The sequence below is a fragment of the Vigna umbellata genome, chromosome 5 (genome assembly GCF_029865625.1).
Source record: "Vigna umbellata cultivar VRB3 chromosome 5, Vumbellata_1.0, whole genome shotgun sequence".
In the NCBI taxonomy this organism is placed as follows: Eukaryota; Viridiplantae; Streptophyta; class Magnoliopsida; order Fabales; family Fabaceae; genus Vigna; species Vigna umbellata.
The window spans coordinates 60368774-60395797 of NC_142169.1; the positions used below are offsets into that span (position 1 = coordinate 60368774).

The 27024-nt window shown below is 30.5% G+C and overlaps 3 protein-coding genes across 3 annotated transcripts; 2 read left to right on the top strand and 1 right to left on the bottom strand.

The window, feature by feature from the left end:
• Positions 1-1187: 1187 nt before the first annotated feature.
• LOC124839088 (uncharacterized) lies at positions 1188-3002 on the top strand. The gene has a single exon (XM_047314832.2). The coding sequence runs from the start codon at positions 1839-1841 to the stop codon at positions 2730-2732; it is 894 nt and encodes a 297-aa protein (XP_047170788.1). The 5' UTR covers positions 1188-1838; the 3' UTR covers positions 2733-3002.
• Positions 3003-8859: 5857 nt separating this feature from the next.
• Positions 8860-13147, bottom strand: LOC148198757 (Protein prenylyltransferase superfamily protein). Its single transcript, XM_088092053.1, has 9 exons — positions 12782-13147; positions 12511-12575; positions 11773-11821; positions 10542-10636; positions 10230-10315; positions 10063-10122; positions 9875-9956; positions 9570-9683; positions 8860-9283 (listed from the first exon to the last, which is right to left on the bottom strand). Exons 1-9 carry the CDS (start codon positions 12966-12968, stop codon positions 9113-9115), a joined length of 909 nt encoding a protein of 302 aa, XP_087948179.1. The 5' UTR covers positions 12969-13147; the 3' UTR covers positions 8860-9112.
• A 2276-nt stretch (positions 13148-15423) lies between these two features.
• On the top strand, positions 15424-25810 carry LOC124820091 (Pseudouridine synthase family protein). Its single transcript, XM_088116754.1, has 20 exons — positions 15424-15643; positions 15773-15860; positions 15937-16131; positions 16485-16699; positions 17002-17074; positions 17446-17502; positions 17632-17711; positions 17797-17859; positions 17993-18080; positions 18921-19023; positions 19157-19260; positions 19371-19444; positions 21283-21347; positions 21540-21715; positions 23446-23513; positions 23682-23742; positions 24381-24418; positions 24501-24569; positions 24675-25017; positions 25390-25810. The coding sequence occupies exons 1-20, from the start codon at positions 15555-15557 to the stop codon at positions 25417-25419; spliced, it is 2079 nt and encodes a 692-aa protein (XP_087972880.1). The 5' UTR covers positions 15424-15554; the 3' UTR covers positions 25420-25810.
• The last annotated feature ends 1214 nt before the right edge of the window (positions 25811-27024 follow it).

Consider the following 27024-nt stretch of genomic DNA (forward strand, 5'->3'; position numbering starts at 1 on the left):
TACATAATTTTATTTGTCTTATCTTTAATCTCAATATCATCCAAATTTTATGTCCTATTAATTTTTTCGTAAATGTCAATATCAATTTGGTAAAATAATAATTATTTTGACTTAAATCAATTTAAATTCCAATTAAAAGGGTTGGTGATTAAAATATCACAATTACATCATTAAATTTATACAAACAAATTAAATAATAAATAATAGATAAAAATTAACAGTTTAATTAATAAATATTTTTTAATTAAATTTAAATTTGATTTTGAATTATACCAATAGGCTACTACTCTGAGCAGAATTATGCTTAAGTATTTTAAAGTTATAAATGAAGAAAAAACCTGAGTGCAAGAGAAAAATTCATAAAAAGTTATCAATCTAAAATTCCTGAACAAAAGAATATTTAATTTAATTCAAGTATACCAATAGTATAAATTTATTTTAATTTTTCTTGAATGATAAATTATCATTTTTAATAACAAACATATTTGTGATAAATTGTATCATATGAAAGTTAAAATAAATAAAAAATTGGTTTATTCCTTCATCTAAAAGTTTTAAATTATGTTTTTTAATTCTACATTTATTTATTATTCGTGTGATGACTGCTAACATAAACAAAACAATGAGTGATATTTTTTTAACAAAAGAAAGAATAATGTAATATTCAAAAGTGTTGGTAAAAGTATTAATAAAACTTTAAAATAATTGATACTTTGATTACTAAGCAAAGCATGTTAAGCACGAAATCCTTGTTCTAATTCGTGGGAGAGATGGTGCTTGCAATTCCACCACCTTGTGGGGTCCACGTCCTATATACAGTTCCTCACAATCAATTTTAACTTCCATCTTTTTTGTATAAAAATTATAACACGTTATATTAGAGAATCAAAATATTTTAAAAAATGTTATTCAAATAGAATCTAATTAAAATAAACAGATTAAATTTTGTGCAATATCACCCACAAATGGCATGTTATTATATATAATAAATTTATTAGTTTTTGTAATTTTAAATTTTTATCCAATTCTTGTTTTATTCGGAAACACCCCAAATATTATTGTACAGAAAAAGTAGAAAAATATATATTGTTTATGATTAATATATTTATCGTGGAATGAAAATTAAACTGAGAAAACTGTTATATATGCGAAAGAGAAGGACATGGCAATAGATTGATTAGTACACATGAACAGTGTCTGATTGAATCTTTTGACGAAAGACGCAATTTCTGGAATTCAAGTTTCACGTTCTTTTCTTCTATTTTTCGTGTCAGTAAAAGCTTGGTCTCACTGCAAAAGGGAAAAAAAGAGAGATACAGACACAGTATAAAAATACAACCTTTTTCCATTTTCACGGGTCCCAACAATACCCAGTTTCCGTTTTCTTCATTCTCTTACACCCGTTATTTTGCTTCTTTCAGTCGCCATCTTAAGGTTCTTTTCATTTTATGTTATATTCCGTTGTGATTTTTTTCCCCTGAAGAAATTTCAATCGTTGGTAACGCATGGACATTGAAAGTGAAAGAAGTATGTTTTTTTGTCTGCTTCTGTCTGGGGTCTGAGCTGTTTTTCTCTCCACATTCTCTTTATTTGTCTTGAATGTATTCTCTCTAGTGGGATTCATGGGTTCTGCCTCCGTATTCAAAAAAATCTTTCCTTTATGGGTTTTTATGATCATGTTAGGGTAAGAAGAGTCTGTCCGAACTTGTTTTTGAGACTTTCACCTTGTTGCTGAGTGGGTATTTTTGTCCATTTCAAATCTGGGTTCCATCTGTTTGTTGAAAACCCCCAAAGGGAAAAAGGTTTCGTAGTTGAATTGAATTGAATTGAGGAAAAGAATGAAGGATTTTCCATCCTGTTTTGGTGAGAATGGGGTTCAAGTTGCGGATTCTTCGTCTTCAAGCGCTAATAAAAGTGCCCAGAACGTGGTTACTTGTGTTTATCAATGCAGGGTTGGCGGTAGTTCCTGTCTGATTACCGTCACATGGAGTAAGAATTTGATGGGGCAAGGTCTTGGTGTAGCGATCGACGATTCCTCAAGCCAGAGTCTTTGTAAGGTGGATATCAAACCGTGGGGATTTTCCAAGAGGAGAGGATGTAAGAGTCTAGAGTTTCGTTCTTGTGGAGTTGACGTGTATTGGGATCTTTCTTCGGCTAAATTTGGTTCCAGCCCGGAACCTGTGGGGGGATTCTATGTTGCAGCTGTAGTGGATGGACAGATGGTTCTTCTTCTGGGGGATTTGAAGAGAGAAGCTTTCAAGAAGACCAATGCCAGCCCATTACCCCACAATGCATTTTTGATTGCCAAGAAAGAGCATGTTTTTGGTAAGAAGTTGTATGGTACCAAAGCTGTATTTTGTGACAATGGCCAAATTCATGACATTGTGATTGAGTGTGACACTGCAAGTGTTAGTGATCCGAGCCTTGTAATTCGCATAGACAGCAAAACAGTGATGCAAGTGAAGCGGTTGAGATGGAAGTTCAGGGGGAATCACACTATTCTGGTAGATGGCCTTGCAGTGGAAGTTTTCTGGGATGTTCATAATTGGCTCTTTGGTACATCCCTTGGAAACGCTGTCTTTATGTTCAGGACAAGCCTGTCCGCTTTGGACAAGTTGTTGGCTACCCAACCGCCTTCTGATTTGCCGTGGTCTTTCTCTGAGAGATTTCCTGAGACCAAATTGCAGGGTCCTGGTTTCTCGCTTAACTTGTATGCTTGGAAGAGCCAATAGATATGCAGAAATCCATCACATATAGAGTACTAACAGACCTCTCAGTGATATTTGGTTTATCAACCGTGTGATCGAAACATTGTTGAGTAAAAATGAGTGCTTTTGTTTCTCTCATTCCCTTGTCAAATTCATATCCTGTTTAGTTGAGCTGAGGTATTTGAACAGATCAGAAACTTTTTTTTCCTCTGAAATGGCTGTACATTTGTCTTCAATTGGCAACTTTATGGTTCATATTACTAAGAATACAAACTTTACAGTATGTTTATTCAATCACATCTCTATTCTCTTTAAATCAGTAAGTATTACCTACTTTTCCCTGTTGTGGGTCTTCATATGTTTTGACTTTAGTATTTTACTTACAATTGATGATTCATTCCATGAAGCACGCAAGGCTTTTCCATTATATTGCTAACACCCAGGTACTAAGAAGGCCATAACATTGAATAACTGGTAAACTTAGCAGAGCTGAGGTTGAAGATGAAGATAGTGCCAAGATCTCCAAAATATCAAAACTCCCTTTAGCAACCATCTGAATTTTTAATGTACCTTAGGGAACTGAGATGGTGATGAAGCTGTCATCAGCCTGGAGGATTTATAGTTGTTTTATGTGCTGTGATGGGGCATGAATATGAATATATTTTTGCCTGTGTTGGATTGCATACTCTGATGTCTGATAATAATTAGCAAGTTTGATACGAGAGTCTGGCCAACTATATTCATGTGCTGGCTAGTGAATCATTATTGCATATTTTAAATCTTTCCATTGTTGAACCTCTATTGCCAGCTCATTAAGGCCTCAGATGTTAAATAAATATATCTTTATGACCATTTAGTCTGTTGCATGACCCTTTAATCCCATTTCTGCAGCAGAACTAAACTTGATAACAATAGTTTAACAATGGTAATTTCTATTTAAAACCTTCATTCTGCGATTTCAGTTGCAACTCTCAGAAACAAAAGGTTTTTGAACTATGCAAGCTAAACAAAAAAACTATGCAGAGTCCTTTTTTATACTGTTCTTAATCTTAGCATGTGGATATTTTATTCTGACTACCTTATTCCTTAAATCATGGATAATTTCTTATCAATTTGTTTTTAATACCTAAGTTCTTGGTAAATTGGAATGTAATTTAATTTAGTAATTTCTTTTTCTTTGATATTTCATTTGGCATGAAGTGATTTCACAAGCATGTTGCGTAAAGAATGCACAGCTCTGAAGGATGTTGGTGAGATGTAGCATGTAAAATAGCCACAACAAATTCGTCTGATAAAAAGATGTTTTTTCAGGTTTTCTTGTCGTCCAGGACCCATTTGAATAAGTCGCAACCTCATGTTTTCATCCTTTGAAAGCAACTTACATATTACAATAAAAAAATAATCTTTTTATACTCATTTATTTTAAAATAGCTGCATCACAAATTCACAACAACCCATAATAGAGATAATATGGTAATTAAAAAAAATGAATTTTTGCTACTATACCTTCGTGGATGTAGTTAAAAATTTAATCCTGTTAATTATATAAAAACAATTATTTCTTTTACTAATAAAAAGGGAACTTTACTCATTTTATTTCGAGAGCTACAAATCAATTTATCCATTCACTTCGTATTTCCAGCAGAAGTAAATAAAAGTTAGTATAGTTTTTATTAGAATAATAATTACAAAAAATATTTCAATTAAAATTGGTTTTATATAAAATATTTTTTAAATTGAAATTAAAAGAAAAATATTACTAGTTAATATTATATTTATTAATATTTTGATGTGATTTTCCCTAATTGGTAGCGAGACGTAAATTTTGCAAATGTTTTGAGAGATGTTGGAGATTTGTCTGCATTTTCTAAAATCAATCTCAATTTTTAATATAACAAAATATAGAAGGAAAAGATTTAACAGATTAATGTTATCAACTGAATCTAATACAAATTCAATGTAATTTTTTCTTTCAGTTTGGCGTCTAATAAGAAAAATATTAATGTTTGTTTTATTGAATAGATTAAAACTTTATTGGATATCATACTAATATACATAAAGTAATTAAAATATAATATCTGAATTTCAGAATAACATCAGTATCGAACATCAATTTCACGTGAACCACACAAATAATGAGAAGTGCCACCCACAACCATGTCAAAACCAAAACCAATCAAATAAAAAAGAAACAATTCAAACATTATCTCCTTTTCATTTTAACTTAATATAATTATTTAACCTAAAAAAACAAAATTTACGCTAATTAAATAATATACCGTTGAATTTTTAAATAGGAGAATTAATATCAATAAATCACAAACAAAACTAAATAAAATATTAAGGTATTATGTTTAATTTAAATTTTTACCTTAATAATTTCACAAAAATACTATTTTAATATTTAAAATAAATAATACAATTAGTACAATAAATATTGATATGTTTCATTTTTAATATAATAAAAAATTATTTTAATAAGAAATTTTAATTTTATTGTTCTTATTTAGATTATATAAATAGTTGAGATATTTTAATATATTTTACTTTTTAATAATTGTTATATATATTTATTATAAAAAAACTACTGAGAATATTATATTAATAAGGAATCCCTTTCAAGATTTATATATTAACGATAATATATATTAATAAATACACGTGTTTATTATAAAAAATGAAATACGTATAATTACTTTAACTATTAATATAAATTGTATAAAATTATTATTTTTAATTAAATTTGTTTTATTATTGTGTTAAAAGTAAAATATATCAATATTTACTATAATAAACACACTGTTTATCCTAGTAATTACAGTGCAACTTAACCATTTATTTTAAAAAATTATAGTTATTGAAAGATAATCTTTTCATAATTATATAAAATAATAATAAAATCAAATAATAACCCTGTGACTATAGTCATAAGAAATGCAGTTGCTTTGCATGCACGTAACCAGATATGTAATAAATAGGCAATGACTTGAATAATACATTTTTTTAGATTAAATATATTTTTAATCGTTTAATTATTATGCGATTTTAAATTTAATTTTTTTTCCAAACTTTATTATACTTTGATTTTTATCTTTAAATAAATTATAATTTATCGGTTCTTCAAAATCAACACAGTTAGAATTAGATTAAATTAACTAATAATGTACCACATAATTTTTTCTTTTTTTTCCTTTCTTTCGTCTTCACGTTGAGTTTCTGACAACGGTATATCACCCGGATTCTTCATCCATGATCACGGGTTGGCAGGGTCAGCCTCTCGAGTAGGAAGCATACTGTTCCCTAACAAACACCCTTTTCCCACCATTTTTCCTTGATTCACTGTAAATCCCTTGAAAGGAGATTGAAAGCTTAGAATGGTTGAGCCATAAACGAAACTCAAGATTTCCATCAAATGCATTGTCCACAAAACTGTCATCTCTAATAATGTCAATCACCATGAAACCATTGATAGGAATTGACTTCTTTGGTCAAGATCAACATCCAAAACCCAAAAACAGACCAAATTCATTGAAGTACGATCTTCAGGCAAGGTTTCAGGAGATTTGGTTGCATCAAATGGCATTATGGGAAACTTATCTCATCATGCCTCCAATCCCCACTCACAAAAGAAAACTCTTGTTTCATACCAGTAACACTATATTCATATCTCAATTCAGATGAAGCAGACAACACAAATGCACACGGTTTCTAAACTTCACCCATGCGATCAAACTTATAGGTCATGGGGTTCCTATCAAAAGTATACATTTCCTCAAGGAAATGTGAGTTTGCGAGAACATGGCGATGCGTTAATTTTGGAAACGACAAATTATAGTTTTTTAAGATAAAGATTTAATTATATCAAAATTATATCAAAGTTTGAAGGAAAGACTAAATCTAAAATGGTATTTTTTACTTATTTTTTTTAAAAATATATTTAATCCTTATTTTTATTTTAAACACATTATAAAAATAAAATAATTATAAAAAGGTAAATTTTTTACTTTTAAAAATTAAAAAATAATGTTAAATAAATAAAAAAATTGTGTTAAATATAAAGAAAAAAAAGGAAAAGAGAGAGGTGTTGGGTCTGTGTTGTGTTAACACAAACATCACAGCGTCTCTATGGAATTCGTACATAAGAGTCTTCAAAGGTGAACCTGAACATAAAATATATATATATATATATATATATATATATATATATATATATATATATATTATTTATTTATGTAAAACAACTATCCAAAATAATAGTCATCACTAACTTGTTCTATTAATGATTGAGAAGAAGATCTTATAATTTTGAGTTGAAAATAATATTATAATTTTTTATATAAATTAGTTATGGACTAATTGATATAGACTAATTGATACAAAATTTCTCCATTATCTTCCCTACCTAGAAAAATTTAACATTTCTTGAAGTTTTCGGTTTTAGGTTTTACCTTATTGTGTGTTTATTAATCTTCTCTTTGTTTTCTTGTTCTTTCCTCGTATTCTCTCCAATTCTTTTTCTCTTTAGTCTAAAATTTATATCAATAAGTTTGGAATTATTTTTGAACGTTTATCCCTTTAATAGCTTTCTGACTAAAAGAAGAAAATGTATATATAACTGTATGAACTATTATGGATGGAATGCGCCGTCGAAGTTTGAATTGAGAGTAAATTTTCAATAAATTCAAAAGCAAACATTTTAGAGATGTTTCTTTTATCTTTTCTAATCAAAATTAACAGGTTTCTTTGATTATTCATTAAATAAAAGAGTTTAGTTGTGCTCTTAGTGCTATGAAAATTATATTATATAATTTTAATTTGAGATGGTTATATTTAAAGTTAAAGGAATTTTTTTATATTATTGTACTGTAATCATTATTAGACGGTCCCGAAACCTGATTGATCATTAATTGTCAGCATAATTAATTCAAATGTTGAACAAATTAAGATAAAGTATGCCTATAAACAATTAGAATTGGATCATAAATCCTTTGAACTATTTGGACCAAGAGCTACAAGAGAATTGGAATAGGAAACAAACAACTCTTTAGACGTTGAGCTTAATCCTATACTCCAAAATAATTATGATAAATTGTAAATACAATGCATTTCAATTAAATTATAAATAAAAATATATAGATTAATAAAATAAAATGTTTTCAAATAAAAATTACAAATAACATGTATTTTCAAAATTTAAGTAATAACAATAAAATTAATTTTAGATTTAGATATAATAATTTTATATATAAATTATAATATATATATCTATATTTTAATAAATTAATTTTATTTTTGAAAGTATATTATTATTTTATAATTAGTAGAATTAGACCAAGGCTTCAAACTAGATGGGATGAACGAAAACTAATCTTGTTTGGTTAAGATGACAAACTTTTAAACTCAATAAAAAACTATTTTGTAGATTCTTCATGCTAAGTTATTGAGATAAACAGATTTTGAAAGCTACAAATCTCAAGATAATTCAATATCTACGGGCAAAAAAGCTAAAATCCCATATTATAATTAAGCTTTTTCTTTCAATTCAATTTAAGAGACTCATTCCCCTTCAAACATAACTAGCCCCTTCCACACTAATTTCTGCTTTAATCATGGAGGGACGATATTATATAAAAAAAATTAAATTCAACTAATCGAGTTTTTCTTTCAAAACCAATATCTTAGAAATCTTGTGCTTTTTCATTATTCTGTTGATAAAAGAGACCATTGCAAGAACCTATACATAATATATTTTACCACATGAACCTTAATTTGACGAATAAACTTGAATTAAATTCATAAAAGAGACATGATATTCCTCTAAAAAAGATCATTGCAAGAACCTATTTTGTTTTCAAGATCTAAACATAAAATTTACGAAATAAATCTTCAAAATAAATTAATCCAAGTGAGCACGACCTCGAAGGAACAAATATTTGAAACCAAAAATAGGATTGAGTTGTCACTTTCTCCAATGCCAGAGTAGTGCAAAATTCTGCTGCCCCAAACCGTGTGACTGGTATCCATTAACAGTACAACGAGCTACATCATCAAATCATAATGTTACACTAACGTAAATGATTAAACAAGGAGGGATATTAATATTTTAACTTAATTTGTATAGCCACCGAAAATAATAAGTGGCAAAAGGATATCAAAAACAAATCATGCCCCCATCTTATGCATCATCAAAGCTATGACAATACCTTTGGATCCAAGCCATCTGAAACTTTAAATGTCTTTCAATAAATAGTCATTATCTAAGGTAAACTGCAGAAAATTAAGAATTTTCATTTTAATATTGAGAAGAAAATGACTCAGAAAACCTAAGTGCGTTAATTCAAGCTGACAACAATCTTAGAAAATTTCAAAAAGTGATCAAATAATAATCTTTAAGAGACGCTGCATCATGATGACAATGTTAAACTCTTTAAGGCAGTTGTAAGTTGAGGAAGCTTGTCCGGAGCTCTCTGTTTGTAATCTTTCTCCAATACTTTGGCCGCTAGAGATTGTAACTGTGACCCTTCTTTCTCCTCCTTGCTTTTCCCTTTCGTAAGCTGCGTAATAGCAGAAGCGCACTGGAGAACAGGAGCAAAACTAAAATTTCAGGCATATACCAATTAATAGTTTCCGAAAGAAGAATCCAGAGATCCTTATTAAGGAGGAAATCAAGAATCTACGAAGGAAAACTGAAAAGGAAAACTGAAATCTTCTGAAGTAAAAACTAAACGATGACTTTCATAGCAACCAACAAAACCTAGGTTCAATTAAATTCCAAATTAAAACAACTATAGTCAGTTCACGCAGACGATAACTTGCAGTTGCAGAGGACCACACAAAATTAATACTCATGGAAGATCTTACCAAGCATATCCCAAAGAGCGCTCTGGTGTTTTTGCCTCCAGTCAAATCAATAGTAGACGCATAGTATTTCTTGGCAGTTTGGAGGTTTTCTAATCCACCAAGTGTATAAAGTACCTGACAATGTCACAAATCAAGAAAACGTCCTTATGCAATAAAAGTAAGACTCTTGCCATGCTACTACACCTCTAGCATGCAGTGTTTTCTGTGCCTTGTTTGTTACTACCGGAGCAAAGAAATGAGAGGAGGAGAATAATTTATTTGACCCAAAAAAAAAAGTAATCACATTTCATAAAGAAGTTACTCACATCAGCATAGGCTAAATGGTACAGTGGAACGGTAGGTTGAGATAATATCAACTCCTCGTAACAAAATGCTGCTTGTTTATACCTATTACGTAGACAGAAAGCCAAAAAAAACAAAAGGCGGATAAATAATTAGCAATATCAATGTTACCCTTGCAGCGGGAAGATAAATGGTAGAATAAAACTCTAACATTTGCAGGGAGACGTATATTTCAGCCAGTTCTCTCCATGCATCATGATCTGCCATGAATCTGTTATAACGAGAATAATTCAGATACATGCAATATTTTCTTATGTAAATCAGAAACTATTTTTTTTTAGTTATGGAAGAAAATAAAACTTTTAACATTAGTCTCACGTTTCTAAATATTTATTAAGCCAGTCAATAGCCACAGAAATGTTGCCTTGGGCCTTTGCCATTGCCACCCTCCTCTTATGGATGACCTGCACAAAATCAAAACAACCAAAAAGATTAAACACTATAGCTTTTTTGCTTTCTTTACATAGAACGCCTAGCCTGTTTAATGTAAAACCGAAATATTAAAATCAAGTGGAATAACAAAACACAAAAAGAAGAAGCCACAATTATATGATTTTTGTTTCAACACAGAGTAACTGAACAACAAACAGTTCCCCTTTTTGGTTTCCCCATAAGGTTACGTGAGTTTACTTGGTCAAGAGGATTGTCCTCCAAAAGGCTTGCGTAAGCCTTTTCTGCCAACTCCCAGGATCCTTTTGCTTCAAACAACATTGCCTCCAGCCTACCTGTAACAATCTCGAAGCTTAAATCAATTTTTTCTTAAGAGAGAACAGGAGCTTGCATATGCACAGACATATTTGGATTGTGTGTAGTTATGTTACAGAGTGTGGTTTGTAAAGCATTTCATCTAGATTATAGATGAAATTAGTAAATGAAATTTTGACAAAATATTTAGCTTTTAGGTTATTTCAATAAGCTACTCCATTAGCTTTCAAAATACTCTATCTAGATGAAACCTATAATTTACCATCCCTTAAAATAATAATAGAAAACACCATGTTTATGACTACAATTTTTGTATTATTGTTTTACTTGTACACTTTTTTGGATTGTTGATTTAATGCAACACTTGTTTATTATTATTTTAATTATTCAATTATGTATTTTAATTTTTAATAAAAAATTATTGAGAAATAATAGGTAATTTAAATTATAATTAACAATACATATTTACACAAATATTACTTGGAACTTAATTTATACAAATAAAATAAATTAAATTACAATAATATAAATTTATAATTATTGAAAATACGTAATTACCTAATATAAAGATTTGATTCCACAATTAATCATGTCTTCACTTGTTCTTTTACAGCTTTCAGGCAGCTACTTTTATTAAAACACTTTTTGTCTGGTTTTTTCAGATTTCTTTTCAACTATCTTGAGCTAATTTTACCAAACATAGCCCTAACATTCCTCTTCAAAGAATTGAATACAGATTATATAAATTATCCACCGGTCTAAAAGTTAGTTTCAAGAACCTGATCTGGGACAAGTAAACAATACAGTTCGTGTTTTGGAAAAATTATCATAGGGCTCAAGATATAAATTAGACAGCTCGATCATTGTAATGTCACTAGAAATAGTTTCTTAGCCTAGCAGGGCCAATATGTAGACTGGCCTGGCCAATTATAAGGCATATGTCAGCAGCATTAGTAATGCTGCCTGCACAACTGTTAAATCTGCATCTAAGATTAGAACTGTACAAAGTGAGCTCTGAGTTCGGGTGGTACAACTTAATTCCCCCTGCCCCCAAAAGCTTATAGAGAATCAGTTCTATGTGAAGAGTTGTGTAGACAGTTCTATAACTAACTGAAAATCAAAACATGGGTAAAAGGTATAGATAATATCAACTTACCAACTCTTTTACTATCTGGGAATCTCTTCCGAAGAACCTTTGTACAGTCCTGATAAAGAAGAAGAAAAATATTATCAGCTTCAAGACATAAAATCTCAAACATGATGGTTTCCCTTATCATACGAAGAGAACAACATAATGAACAACATAAAAGTTCAGCAGCATATTAATTTGCAGGCTTGGAACTTACAAAAGCAAACAAGATCAAACATCTTGCCAAGAACTTTAAAAACAAGGATACAACACAGTGAAAGAATAATGGTATAGCAAGATCAGAAAACGATTATTTCCTCCATCCATCATCAACAGAGAATAAAGGGCCAAAAGGGACTCAAACTTAAAACAAAAACTACCCAGAAATTGAACAGCAATCAAATGCAGTGGACTATAACCTTACAAGGTACGTATTGAAAATCAATCATTACGCAACACCAAAAAAAAACATCAAGCAAGATTATAACTCCTTGTAAAACTCACAAGCAACCGTCTCTGGTGCATAATCAGAACCTCCACAACACAAGTGACAAGAGAGTAAAGTGCAAGTTCCAACTATTTCAAATAAGTAAGATTCAATCCGTGCATAAGATTCCTGATTGAGTAATCATTGCACTACATAAGAAATTCACTCCAACAGCATTGTTTCACGGAAAGGAGGCTATGATTTTACGATTTGTAGAATAGTGCCCAATAAAATTTACAATTCATTATACAAGAAACACGACCAAATTAGATCGAGACCTTGGCAACGTCGAGACATTGACAATCCATAGCAGCAACTGCAACCTGTTCGTACAAGGTCCATTCTGCACACACAAATACACAAACATTAGTCAAAAGTCAAATTCAGTGAAAGATATATACCTGCAAGTAAAGCATAGCTGAAAAAACAAGGTTTTACAAGACAGTGAATTTCGAAGCTCCAAAAATCACCGCATAAAATCATAAATAAAAGAATCACGAAATAGAATCATAAATACAAAAATTAGGTCAGTAGCGAAGGAGGAGTGACCATCGGCGCCTAGAGAGGATCGTTGTTTGGGGTCGTTCAAGATGGAGAGGCCATGCTTCAGAACCTTCTGGGAACGGCGAACCTTGAGCTTTCTGACAAGGCAGAGGTAGTCCCAGGCGCCGCCGCCGCCGTTGTCGACCTGATTTTCAAGCCTGTTCAATTGAGTCTCCTCTGTTTTGGTAACCATCTTCTTTCCCACAATTCACAAACGCAGATCCAACAAATCGATAAACAGATTTTCGATCTGTTGCTGCAAATATCGATCGCTGTCTCTCTGTCGTTGAAAATACACACCCGGAGTGAGAAGAGAGGAGATACAGTGGGATCGCACTTTCACTCCAGGTTCCGCCTCAGAAATATATCAAAATAAAAAATAGTTAAACGAATCAAACAAGATATTATCAAATTTAATTATCAAAATAATAATCACATAATTACTTTATTTTATTTTGTTTAACCATTATTTATTTCAATTTTTATTTTATTTAATTGACAGTTAAACATTATATTTTCTACTTGGAAGAACGCGTGCACCGAAAATTTAATGTCTATGTTAGTTTTAGTTTTGGATATATTAAATACAATATATACTATTATTTTTTATTGTATATATAATATATTAAATTATATAATGTATAAGGAAATATTTTATTTAATGTGTTGTTTTCACGTAACACTTTTATTTGAAGTTGATTATAGCAACAAAAAAGAAATTTATATTTTAATAAAAATTATGTGTTAAAGTACATCTTAAAAAATTTATTATTGCTTAGATTTCTTGTTTCATTTTTTAATCGAATTATTTATTAAAGTAATTACTTAATATGAGACAAGTGTGTTTGAAATTCTTAAATTAATTTTTTAAAAAAGAGTTAAATTTAAAATACATTTATTAATACAAGTTGACTTAATTTAAACTCAGATGGATTAAGTAAGTTAACTTACTAAACATGTCTTTATTATTTTCATACATTTATTACCATATAATTAAAATATATTAATTTGACTTGTTTTTTTTATAATAATACAATTTTTTTATAAATTTACAAATAATATTATCGATAATAGTTAAAAATTATAATATCGATCTACATTAAATAAGTAAAAAATTAAACATCTAAATTATTTAAATATATTTTAGTCTTTAAACAAATACTAATCTACATAATAATTAAAAATGGTAAATAATTGTAATAAAAAAATTACGAGAGAGAAATGGTGAAAAAATAATATAGGATTCTTGTTTGATGGATCACGGATCAACTCATATTTAATGTAACTTAAATTCGTGTAGTAAACCAACTTCAATTTATCTCACATTTTTAAAACTAATATTTTTCAATTTAATCCAACTAGAACATGGTAAACGGAGTTAGAAGACAAATTTTAACATTTATATATATATATATATAAAATAAAATCTCACATCTCAATAGATTCATTTTAAGAATTATTCTTATCCGAACCAATTTTAATATTAAGAGTTCTAAAATTTTAATTTTTCTCAAACTCTTTTTTAGTGATTTCTTAAAACATGCTTAAAATTAAAGAAACAAAATTTGAATATTTGGATTCATATTATGAAAAATAAATGGTAGATTTATATCAGTAGAATCTTAAATGTTGTCTATTACATTGAATTGTGTTTGCGTTTATGCATTTAATTTCATTGAACGGTAGTTTCACCTTTACGCGCTCAATTTAATTTAATACATGATTCATATTATATATATATATATGGTTGGCTATCTTATGTAATATTGTGTATCAATGATAAAAGTACTTAATATGTATGGATTCTAAGCGATGAAATTAAAGATATTTAAATAATTTTTTATTTTAAATTAAAAAAAAATATTAAAATATTTTGTGTTTAAATATATATTTTTTATGAATAGAAATATTTTTGTCAATTGACAGAAGTTACGTAAGTACTTATATATATTTTTGCAAATAAAGTATAAGTTTTTATCTTGTGCGTGTGAGTCTCTTTCCACTGTTATTTTTTTAATATTATACTATACTTTTATTTGTATATATTGATATTTTTATGAATGTTGTATGAAAACATCACGAAGAATAAAATTAACAAAAGATATTTTGTGTATTATCTATCAAGGGTTTATGTATTTAGATTTGTATATCTATAAACAATATTATTCCGATAGTTATTTGTATGAAGAAATAAGTGATGTTGAGAAATAATATGATTATCAATTTATATTTTTATTAAATAATAAAATTATTTTTTCAATAAAAGATGAAACAAATGACACTAAGAATAGTTATATATACAAAATAAGTTAGTTATACATGCAAAGTAAAGAGAGTGAAAACAATGACTTAATAAAAAAAATAGTAATGATAGATCATTTCACACAACAGAGTAAAATATTATACAAGGCTTTAGAAAAATAAAGTAAAAGATAAAAAAATATTAAATGAAGGTAAGAAATTTGTGTGTGTTTAAGTATATTTAAAAAAAAAATCTGGACACACTCTTTGATATAAAAATAAATATTTGTCTTTAACTTCTTTTTTATAGTCACTCTTTGATATAATAACTACTGTCTCCATAACATGAAAAATGTAATTATTATTATTATTTTTTTATTTCTTAAGCTGGAAGTTGCTGAGAAATTAAACGACGCGTTTCAAGGGATGCAAGATATGCAGTGGCGGTTGCAATGCAACTTCCCGCTCTGTTGCTCTAAACCCTAATCTAAACTAAAACCCTAACCAGAGGTCGTTGATCACCATTTGCGTAAAAACCATGGCGATGAAAACCGTTGAAGAAGACGAAGTGGGTATCTCATGCTTTATTTCAGACCTTCCTGGCTTCCGCGGAGTTTTAAAGCAAAGGTCTTTTCATTTTCTACAGAATTCATTACTACCTTCCTCATTGCACCTCCTTGATAGTGATGTATGTGTGCTGAAGTGCATTATTCAACAATGTCTTGTTAATGTTGATTTCAGTTGAATTTTATTCAGGTATTCTGATTTTATTGTGAATGAAGTGGACAGAGATGGAACTGTTGTTAAATTGACCTCACTTGATGCCCCTGAAGAGGAGCCTGAGGTCTAATTATCTGTGATCATTGATCAATTAATTTTTGCTTTGTTTTTGGTATCTGACTTTTTTATGCTTATTTCAGAGTGTTCAAGAAAATGGAACCAACACATCTGACACTGTTGTAAGTTATGCCTCTCGAATTGAATCTTTCAAGTCTCTCGCTGGGGAGCCTGATGCAATTCTTTTGGAAGAATTTATTAATAAAATTAATGCCGGTGGAGAAGATAGTTTTTCTCCCATTGTTCTTTCTCCGGATTCTGATAAGTCTCATCGAAAGGTTAGTATGAGTTTTGTGGCTTATTTTGCTCTGTTAGATTCTGAAGACGTCTACAGATGATCATAATGGGGAGCACTTGGATATTTACTCGAAGCGGGTGTCTCGTCTCATTACAATGGCAGACATTTTTGATGAATTTACATGATTTTTGGATTAAGAAACCAAGTATCAAATTGAATGCTTTTGAATTGTACTTCATTAATTTACTAAGCCTTTTTTTTAGTACATTTAATTGAATTTAGAAAGGGGGGACTGATCTGGTTCTGCTTATGTGGCATGCAAAATAAAATCATTTTGTAGTTTCTTTGCCCTTTCAAAATATCATAATTTTTTTTACTTCTGAAATGTATCAGGCAGTGCATAACTTCTTTAAGGAAAACTTTAAGTTCCTCGTTACTGATGTGGTTGACGGACCCGACCCTTCCTTGAAATGTATCCGCGTGAGATTCAATTCTGCTGAACCGAACAACAAAGGCAAAAACTCCAAGAAACGGAAAGAAAGGGGTGATAAACCCTTTGACAGCCGAGGTTCAGAAAATTGGCCTGAAAATGTTGGCAAGTTCCTAAGGTAAGATTGCTCAGAGATTTTGTTTAATAAAGTACAAATTAAGCAATGCTTGCTGTCTTCCATTTCTAGTGTAGTCTGCAAGAGCGTTTTGTTAATTATCTATAGTACTGTGTCCAGTAAGTAACTAATTATTGAATATCATTCAACTTAATGAAGACTCTCGGCTGTATTTAATTATGTTATTCACAAATTGTCAGAATGTGATAGCCGCTCATTGTTGCATTTCTTATTTGCACTTGCCGTTTTCCTGTTTTTACATTGTATTTGTGTCAACTGAATGTTTCTACCAATGCAATTTCTAGGTTCCATATTTACAAAGAAAACAAAGATACCCATGAAGCCCTGGGGGTTATTGGAAATATGCTTGGTATCCAGGTGTGTATGGTTCTTCGTTGGATACACTCTGCTGGCTTTTTGATTGATTTTTGAACGTGAAGGTTTTTGGCTGATGGTTCATTCAATTCTGTGTGTGATGACATCGGTTCCCTTTTAACCAATTATTAATATACATTCATGAACTGAAGCATGTGTGATATGATATGATAAATAAATCTGTTTACCATATTTTTATTTGTGAATTATTTGCTTGATATATTTATAATTGTTTATAAATGTATCATGCCTCTGTACAACCTTTTTCTTTTCAACCTGGAGATTTAGGAACATTAAATAAATGCAGTGTGCTAATATTACTATTGATTTATGAATAGCCTTTCTGTTTTAACTGATTGATAATTAATTGACAGCCAAAATCATTTGGATTTGCTGGTACGAAGGACAAGCGTGCTGTCACAACACAAAGGGTGATAAGTTGTTGCATTCTTTTTTACTTTACATCAAGCATTCTTTCATTTCTTCACTTTCCAGAATTAGTACCTGTGTTCATCTATAGATAAATAGTAAAACTGGTTTATTACTTGTTTTGCTTCTAGGTTACTGTTTACAAGCAGCGAGCAAGTCGGCTTGCTTTACTTAACAAGCGCTTGTTTGGTATTAAATTGGGTGATTTCTGGTAAGGTTATTGAATTTTGAACAGTTGACATTCTTATTTAACTGGTTTTTGTGGAATGATAGCTATAAGTGTACTTATTGTCCAGTTATGTTAAGGAAGGACTTTGTCTTGGCCAGCTCATGGGAAATCGATTTACAATTACTCTGCGGTGAGGGTGTTACTTATACATGAAATTTATTTTCCCTATGTTAAATTAGTGTCCTTTGAAGTTAAGGTTATTTATAATTGTTAATGTAATTGAGGCTTTTTATTTGTATCATAGCATTGACATATTTTCTCAGAGGTATTGTTTCAGATTCTGAAGATATCATAAAAACATCTGCAGATGCCTTGGGAAGGCTTGGCTTCATTAACTACTTTGGTCTACAGGTACTTTAATTTTTCCTCTCTTATTTGTTCTGTCATAATTTTGTTTCAATGACATGCGCTTGGGATAACTACCTTGTGCTAGTTTAGAGCTCAACTTGCGGAACAAGCCTGGGGGGTATGTTCTATGATAGCATGTGGCCTTACCTGTATACTATTCAGAACTGACATATGCAGTAGGATGCTGTGTGAACCCATTAGATTATTAAATCATCATTAATCAGTTACTGCTATTTATCATTTTTCCCATTTTCCTATATCTGTAAGAGTCAGGAAAAATTAAATCTTGGATGTGAGCATATTGCTTTTCTAACCTCTTGAAGTTTCGTTGTGTCCAACATATGCCTGCTCTGTGTATTTGTAATACAAACTTATGTTTTATTTTATTTCTTTGGGGATGACATACATGCATAGTCTTAAAGATTATTATTATGATGCATAAATTAAAGACATAAGAAGCTTAAACATGTTGGAAAAGTTACCCAGCTTCATATTCCCTGTTTCTTGAAGAGAAAATTTTCTTTTAAATTTTTTGTTGTAAGTCTAAAATTGCATTAAAATGTAAAATCTTATTTTACAATTGTCTCTGTGGTTTTGCTTAGTTTTGCAGCATTTCATAAAGTAACAAATGCTGATTTAGACTGTGTTAAGATGTCCCAAATTGGACTAGAAATAATATGGCTATAACATTCCTCATTAGACTTGGCAATCCTTCCCTTGCTTTAACTTTTGAAAGTGAACTAGGCGTAGTTCATTTCTAGTAAACTGTCTATTGTAAGACTTAATTTATTTTTCATTTTTGCTTTGCAAGTAACTTATTTGTCTGAATGTGCTCACTGTCAGCGTTTTGGAAGTGGTTCTTTGCCAACTCACCTTATTGGAGGTGCATTACTTCGAGGGGAATGGAAACTTGCTGTTGACATGATTCTTGATCCAAGAGAAGGAGATATCCTTTTCATTGTTTCTATTATTACATATAATGGATAATGTCTAGATGATTAATCAAATAATTGTGCTGCTGATAGTTAAAAAGAGCATTTTGATTACTGTTGTTCGTCATAACAATGTTATCTAGATACAGAGAATTGCAATAGCCAAGGCACGTAAATACTATAAAGAAAGTAACGATGTTGTTGGGACACTTAAGCAGTTGCCTCGATATTTAGTTGCTGAAAGGGCTGTGGTAAGCTTCAAATAAAAGTGATAGTTTGAATCTATTTTTTTTGTTTACTCACTGTATTTATCCTTGTATGATACGTCGTAACCTCGATTGTGTCATCAAAACTTCTGCAGCTGCAATCATTAAAGACGTCTCCTGGAAATTATTTGCAGGCTTTGAAAAGCATTCCAAGGACTCTGAGAATGTTGTGAGTTATAATTATTTTATGATATTTATTATCTGGCTAAAGTGGTGATGCGTTGTCTTTTACTGCTAGTGATTTTCTTCGTTTTCAAAGTTAATTTTTATTCTTCAGTGTCATCATCTGGTGTTACAGAATTCCATGATTTTTTTTTCTTTGGACACTGTATAGTGATAGTGGTATGCTTCTATTTTAACTGTTCTTGCATGAAGAATAAAAAATGTTTTCTTAAGCAGATCTAATTTTTCTTTCTCTACGTTCCAATATAAACCTATTCCAGACTTTGAATTTGACATACTTTATGTGAAAATTCACATATTCTCTTTAGCTTCGAATTATCTTATTTTGTTTCTAGAAAGACTTGCAATCAAAATTATCGAGGGTAAACATTTCGCTGAAAAGCCTTTTCTGGGCATATACTGATCAAAAACCAAACGTGCTCCATGATTTTTGCATGTTGCAGACTACACGCTGCAGGCATGCCATAGCAACATTAATTTCCTTACTTGCAATAGAAATGTGATGAAAAAGGCTGTAGTGTTGTTACTATTGGGAATTCTATGAAGTTTATTGCCAATGTCTATTTTATGTTGGGGTGTACATTTGTTTTGCTCTCCTCGTACACTAGTGAGTTCTAAACTTCCATGCCAGCTCATCAGCCATTCAGTGTTATTTGATGAAACAGAGTTGACAAGTGCACGTGTTTTTTATTATGAAATAATATTGGTCATTTTAGTACTAAGGGGCCAGTTTGTTTTAGTTTATTTAAGGAAACAGTCACTTTTTTTTAAATGACTACCTCTAAATTTTTTTCTTGCAATTGTTTTAGTTTTTCAAAATAATTAGAAAATGAAAGTGTTAGGTTCCTGGGTTTGGAACCTAAAAAGAAAACACTCAAAAGATAGAAACAGAAATGAAAGAATGAGTTTTGCTATTATTCACCGTAAACGAATCTCTTTACAAGGACTGAGTTTGGGAGCATAACCTCCCTCTAGAGAGCCTAACCTCCCTCCTCAGGATGACAAACCCTGTTAGACTACAATCAAACAATCGACCCCCCACTACAATTGATTATTTGCTATTTATACAACCAATAACCCCGCTCTTCCTAACTGCTAAGGTAGTTAAGGCAGTTGGGCATTTAATGTTTTATTCCTTCACTCGTAAACTCTCCATCCCTAACAGAAAGTAATCTAAAATTTAATTAAAAGGAGAAGCTATTTCTATTGGCTTCTCATAAAAACCACTTGTTTTCTTAAAGTGAGTTTTTTATGATTCTAAACAAACATAAATTATCACTGAATGATTTTACATTAGAATAATTGTTTTAATCTGTAATAAACGGGTCCTAAATCTCTGCTTTGACACCGTATACAGCTAAGGAGGAAGGATTTTCATGTATAGAAAAACAGTTAACACAAATCCAAATGAGTAAAATTTGAAAGCTAGGAAGATGCAAAAGAATTTCTTGCACAAGCTTTTAGCTTTAAAGTGGGTTGTTTATGCTGTCTATTTGTTGATGATTTTTCTTTTGTTCTGAGTATTGTACTCAGAACTATTGTCGAGTCTCAGTTGGTTATACGGGTACAGTTAGAGCTTTAGTTTTACAGCTGTCACCATGACTGCTGTATCTAGGTACTTAAGCTAGTTTTAATCAGGTATATAAATACCTTTTTGTATCTCTCCTTTCTAAGTAACACTCACTCAGCTACACAGTTCCTTTCCTTTTCTAAATTATGTCTCTAAACATCGTGATGTAGTTCCATTTGCAAAGACAAGCCAGCTTTGAACACAAATAAAAGATGTTATAAATATTCATTTCATATTTCCATTACCTTTTTTAGGTATATACATAGTTACCAAAGCTATTTATGGAACCATGCGGCAAGTAAGAGGGTGCAAAACTATGGTAAGCTGTGGTTTATAATAAATTTCTAGATTTGCCTTGTTTCTCAGGAAATAAACTTCTAATGTCACATCTCCTGACTCCTTTCTGCATTTGATACTCATTCCATGCAATCCTTACCATGAATTATCATTGTTATGATAGCTGAAGTCAAAATATTCATTTATTAAATTGAATGATATTCTTCTCTGGCAGGAACTGAACAAGTAGTATTGGGGGACTTGGTATATTGTAAAGGAAATTCTACTGCAAAAGTTACAGAGTTTGTTGGATCTGAATATGCTGAAGACTGTAGTGCTGGTGGGTATGCTTCCAATAATGAGGATGATATCTCTGTAGATATTCATGAAGACATAAATACTTGTGTCAAGGTTAGTGGTTTGATTTTGGTCATTTGCAGAGAGATATGCTAGTACTTAACCGAACTGTAGTTTTAGAAATAAGCCATGGCTTAAAATTTTCATCTATCTATTCAGAGTCTAGTGCACACACATTATGTACAAATATTTGGTCGTTTTATTCATTGTAATTATTCTGAAAATTACCATAAAAAGAATTAGGAGGATAAGAATCCTCCTTAGAAAAAGGTACGTTATAAGAAAACATCAATGAAGGTGTCAGATGATATTACATTGTATTATTCTGGACATCAAAGTTCAGGAATATTTTATGAAATCAATTATTTTTCATACAAAAGTTTGGAGGATAAGAATCCTCCTTAAAAAGGAAAAAAAGAGAAAAAAAGAAACAAGAAGAAAAAGTACGCAAAAAAAGAAAACATCAATGAAGCTGTTAGAAGATATTAAGAATTAGTCTTGTTAGCCTTGGGCTTGTGCCAGTAATACTTGCACTTGATCTATTTTTGTGGTATAAATAAGTACACTAGGTTTTCAGGAACATCAAACTATCAATGACGTAATACATTGTTAACTGTCATTCTCTCTTTCATTTTATTTATTAAAATACTAAGATTTTTTTATGGAAGTAAAGCTACCCAATTTGTCCGTCTATAAGACAAACCCCTGTAGAAAACTGTTTTTACCGTTACTTGTTGCCAAGCTCTAATCTTATCCGATTGTAATTTTTAAAGAATCAAGAATTTACTTTTTGCAAAATGCACCGGAGTAAGGTAGATAGCATTTTGCCTTCTAATATTTGTCGTAGATCACTCTATCAAAATTTCATTGTGTCCGTTCTGCTAAAACCTGGATCACACCCCTAGTCTTCTGAAATTCCTAACTAAGAGTTCTATTAAACAGCTATATGAAGTACACAAGAGCAATGGGAGCTTCTTAATTACATGGTGCAGGCCTTTTGTGCTTATATGTGTCTATAACTTTACCATTTTGTAATCTCACAGTATGACTTTACCCCTTTTGTATTTATCAGTCGTAGAGGTTCTCGTCTTATCACCAGTATCTTGGAGTTTCCTTTTCACTTTTGCCACCTTGTTTGGCGAAACCATATTATATTTTTTCTTTTTCTAAAATATAATTGTTACAAGTGTTAGAATATATGAAAAGTGTCCAATTTTATCTTGATTATATTATATGTTATCTTATCTTTTTAGGATGCGTATCTTATTCTTAGGTGTTTTATCTTCAAGAAGTTATTTCTGAAATAAAAAGTAGTTATCACAGTAAATAGTAGTTATTATAGTGTCATCCTACTAATCTAAAATGATACAAAAATTGTGTTCATAAAAAACAGTTATAAAATTGGTATCATGTTTATGTTTGTATATATTAACTGTCAACGTGGGAAGTGACTCTGAGCATTTGAGGAAATCAATAATTATTCAGAAATTTTGTGTTAAATTTCTTTAGTGAAAACTATAGGGAACCATTTTTTTTCTCAAATGAAGGGATTAATTCCATATGGGCATAATTCTATGTCGAGGAACTTGGTTTCTACCTTCATTAGCAGGCGGTAAAGTGTAAAATCTATTTTTTAAAATTGAAGATTTTCATTTGGGAAAAATGAGATGAAGTACAACTAAGGGAAGGATAATTTATTAATTGGAACAAACAAGAATTACTCAACAAGGAACAACAGAAGTTGTGCGAATGATGTTCTAAAGTGGGTTTACTTCGTGTGACAGGTTGTTGATGCTGAAGATCTTAATTCTGGATACTACACAATTGATGATGTCATCCTTCCTATGCCAGGGTAAGCATGATTGGCTAATAGTGGTCAGGTTCTCTGATTCTGACAACTCAAATCCTCAACCAATGCTTTATTTTTCCATTGTCTTTCTTCTTCTTCTATTTTATTTGTTTATTTATTTATTTTTGGGGGAGTGATCATTCTGAAATTTGTGTATTTGTTATCTTGCAGTTCACGGGTAAAATATCCAACCAATAATATTGCCAATGTTTATGAAGATTTAACAAAAAAAGTAAGTATCAATTTTGACCCTCGTACTTTCAAGTTTCAATATCCTGAATTTTACGCATTTAATTAGGAGTGAGATCTCAGAAGTTCAGGCTGGGTCAAATATTTTGTAATTAATTTTTTCTTACTATCTCACTAAGAAATTACCCACCTTATCCCACTCTTCCTATCTCTTACACGTAAGAATTATCGTAAAGAAGATGTAGGAGTAGATCTATCTATTTACTTGTAAAAAATACTTCAAGGTTATATTAATTGCTATGCATTTGACAGTACTTGAGAAAATGACTTTATTTGATGACGGGGTAACTCACAAGGTTGCTGTTCAGGTTTATGCTGTAGAACACTATCCCGTAAAGCCTGCTGTATTTATGTTAATAAGATTATTATTAATACTCTGTAGTTGACAATGGATATTGATTTGGAACTGCAATTTAGTGGAGATATAGTTAAGCATGACGACTCCCTCTTTCTGAAACTTTTAGAACTGTGTTTAATTTTAGAACTTTTAGAACAAGTTCTTACATTTTTGTTTGGGTTGCTGTCCTTGCTTTTTTGTAACCTTCTGTACTGTTATTTTTCCATGGGTTGTTTGTTATCCCCCCTTATAATACATTCACCTGTTTTATCGTACTTGGTCAGGATGGAATCAGTTTAACTGAAAGCGTGCACAAAGTGGAGTATGTAAAAAATCTCAACTTAATACATTCATTCTTTTTCTCTCCTGCCAGTTCTCTTACCCTGATCTAATACTTCTTTTAGGGAATTCTCAATAACTAGTATCACTGGATGTTACCGGAGGGTTTTTCAAAAGCCAATTAACTTTGAATGGTATTTTACTTAGTTAACCCTCCAGATTGCACAGACTCGTATTTTTAGCACATTTTTTTTTGTGTAGTTCACTCTGATTCATTTCTTTGATGTCTGCAATTCCAGGGAATTGCTTGAATACTCCGACAGTAATAAACAATTGGTAGAGACAGATTTAGACAAAATTAATAAGTCTGCACCTAAGAATACTGTCAAACCATTTGACGTAGGAAATGGGAAAACTGATGAAGCCTTTGATTGCATACGAGAGTTAGAGAGTTCTGATGACTTTCCAAAGGATGAGAATTTTAAGGAGATTGCGGGTGAGGAGGTAAAATTACCTCATGGCGAATCTCTTGGTGATTCCAGCTCTCAACATTCTCATATTGCTCTGAAACTGAGCTTTACGCTTCCTGCTTCCTGTTATGCAACAATGGCCATAAGGGAGCTGCTGAAGACTTCAACATCTGTAAGAACCCTATTTGAAAATCTTGTGTCTGTTAATGCGAGGTTATAAATTAATCATGATTGGGAAAAACTTTTGGCATTGGGAATATGTACACAATGTAAAAACTTAAAATGGTAGAAAGTGGATAACTTTATGGTGAGAACAATCAATTAAATTTTCATGGTGAAGATAAAACAATAGGCTAGTTACTTATACTTTTTTATCACTATGATTTGTGGATTAGAATTGGATCTTGTGTGTTATCCAAATACACTATAATCTTTAAACTATACTGAACTATTTCAGCATGGTTGAAACTGGCTGGGTAAAGGGGATCAGTTAATCTCCCAGTTGTACGTGCATATAAATACTTTTATTTGAATGTTCTTGCAGGTTGCCTATCACAAGACATTAAACCAATAGTATGTACAAAGATACCCATTTAGGAATATTTTCTGGAGGAGAAAGTGACTCATAGAACAGAGACAACAGCGTCGAGGGAAGTTTACTAATTTTATGTTGCTATAATATCTTGTTAGATGAGATAGAGCAAAAAATCCTCTGTCAGGTACTCTTTCTATGTAGTTGAACTTGGAAATTTAACTGTGTATCTCAGTTATGCCGAATGTTTAACTTTAAATCTTCGTTTTTGTAAGAGATGATTTGCATGTGTAGCTTTCTTGGTGTAGCTTCCTAGGCACATGATGTAGTGATCAGTTTGACTAAGGTGTAGTAGGGTAATGGATATTTTGTACCATTATTAGGAAATGGAACATCTTCTCTCCTTTTCAATAGTACAATATTCCATTGTCCATTTGGTGTCTTATTCTCTTATACTTGTGAAGTGGGCGAGAGCATGCACAAGGTTTAGTTATATTCAAACCAAATTGATTTTCTTTCTTATGATTTTGTACCATTAAACACGTTTTAGGATTGAAAGGATATGTTTTTGAATTGAGATACCGAAGGGGGTATATTTTTTTTATTTTTAATAAATGTTCTCCGTTATAATATTTTTAATATGAAAATAAATTAAAAATAAATAAATAAAAAGCTACTGCCTTAAGACATATGTTATAGAAATAATGGGATGTTTCGTAATTTTTGGTTCTCGCTATGTTAATTTATTACTGAGAAATTTACTCTAAATTTTGTTTAAACTAAATAAATTTTAATAAACTTTAGAAAAGTCATAATTTCATATCTTTTATTTATACTTAATTATTATACATGATAATGTATATTACTTCAAGAAATAAATAATGATTTTGTTCTAAAGGTTAAGTTGGTTGGAAGTTCTACACATTTTTTAAAACAATTTTAGGAAATATATCGAGTTGATTTTTTTTTATGAACTGAAAACAATAAGTATATCTTATTAAACATGCTCCTAATTCTTTGTTTTTATTGACATAGTATAAGTTTTAAACTTTTAATTAAATGATATTCATTGAACGACATTTTTTCTTGTGTATAATTGTGACACTGAAAAATTCTTAACAAATTAAATAAATTGATTCAGTAAACATATTTTGCTTGATTTTTATTAAAATATGAAAAATTGAATATAAATCTTTTAAATGTTAAAATCGACTATAACGAAAGTAAAGAAAGTTGTAAAAGAGAAATATGAAAATACAGATAAAAATACATGAAGTTATAATCTAAATATATTTTAAACAAAAAAACAAATAATAGTAAAGAGTATCACTTGACATACTATACAGAATAATGTGCCACATATAAAATTGTTACACGAGTTGTCAACGTGAATAAAAATATTCAAATTCTTGTCACGTGCTGGCTGTGGAAGATATTTAATATTAAACTAATTTCATTTAAAATTCAAAGATCAAATTGTTTTTACTATTTTTTTAAGCTAATTGCATATTTCTCTTTGCATCATTTTTAAATTATCAAGCTTTGGGAGTGTTTAATGCATCAATCGTACAAAAGTAGTCTAGTTTTCCATTAAATTTACTGATATAGACATATTTTTAAAAAATTAATAAAATCGTCTTTGACGAC

Coding starts and splice junctions, on each gene's coding strand:
- LOC124839088 (XM_047314832.2), top strand. CDS start 1,839: ATGAAGGATTTTCCATCCTGTTTTGGTGAGAATGGGGTTCAAGTTGCG.
- LOC124820091 (XM_088116754.1), top strand. CDS start 15,555: ATGGCGATGAAAACCGTTGAAGAAGACGAAGTGGGTATCTCATGCTTT. Junction 17,075..17,445: donor GAAATATGCTTGGTATCCAG/GTGTGTATGGTT, acceptor ATTAATTGACAG/CCAAAATCATTTGGATTTGC. Junction 23,743..24,380: donor ATGAAGATTTAACAAAAAAA/GTAAGTATCAAT, acceptor GTACTTGGTCAG/GATGGAATCAGTTTAACTGA.
- LOC148198757 (XM_088092053.1), bottom strand. CDS start 12,968: ATGGTTACCAAAACAGAGGAGACTCAATTGAACAGGCTTGAAAATCAG. Junction 10,316..10,541: donor AGGACAATCCTCTTGACCAA/GTAAACTCACGT, acceptor GATTTTGTGCAG/GTCATCCATAAGAGGAGGGT. Junction 9,684..9,874: donor ACCATTTAGCCTATGCTGAT/GTGAGTAACTTC, acceptor TGACATTGTCAG/GTACTTTATACACTTGGTGG.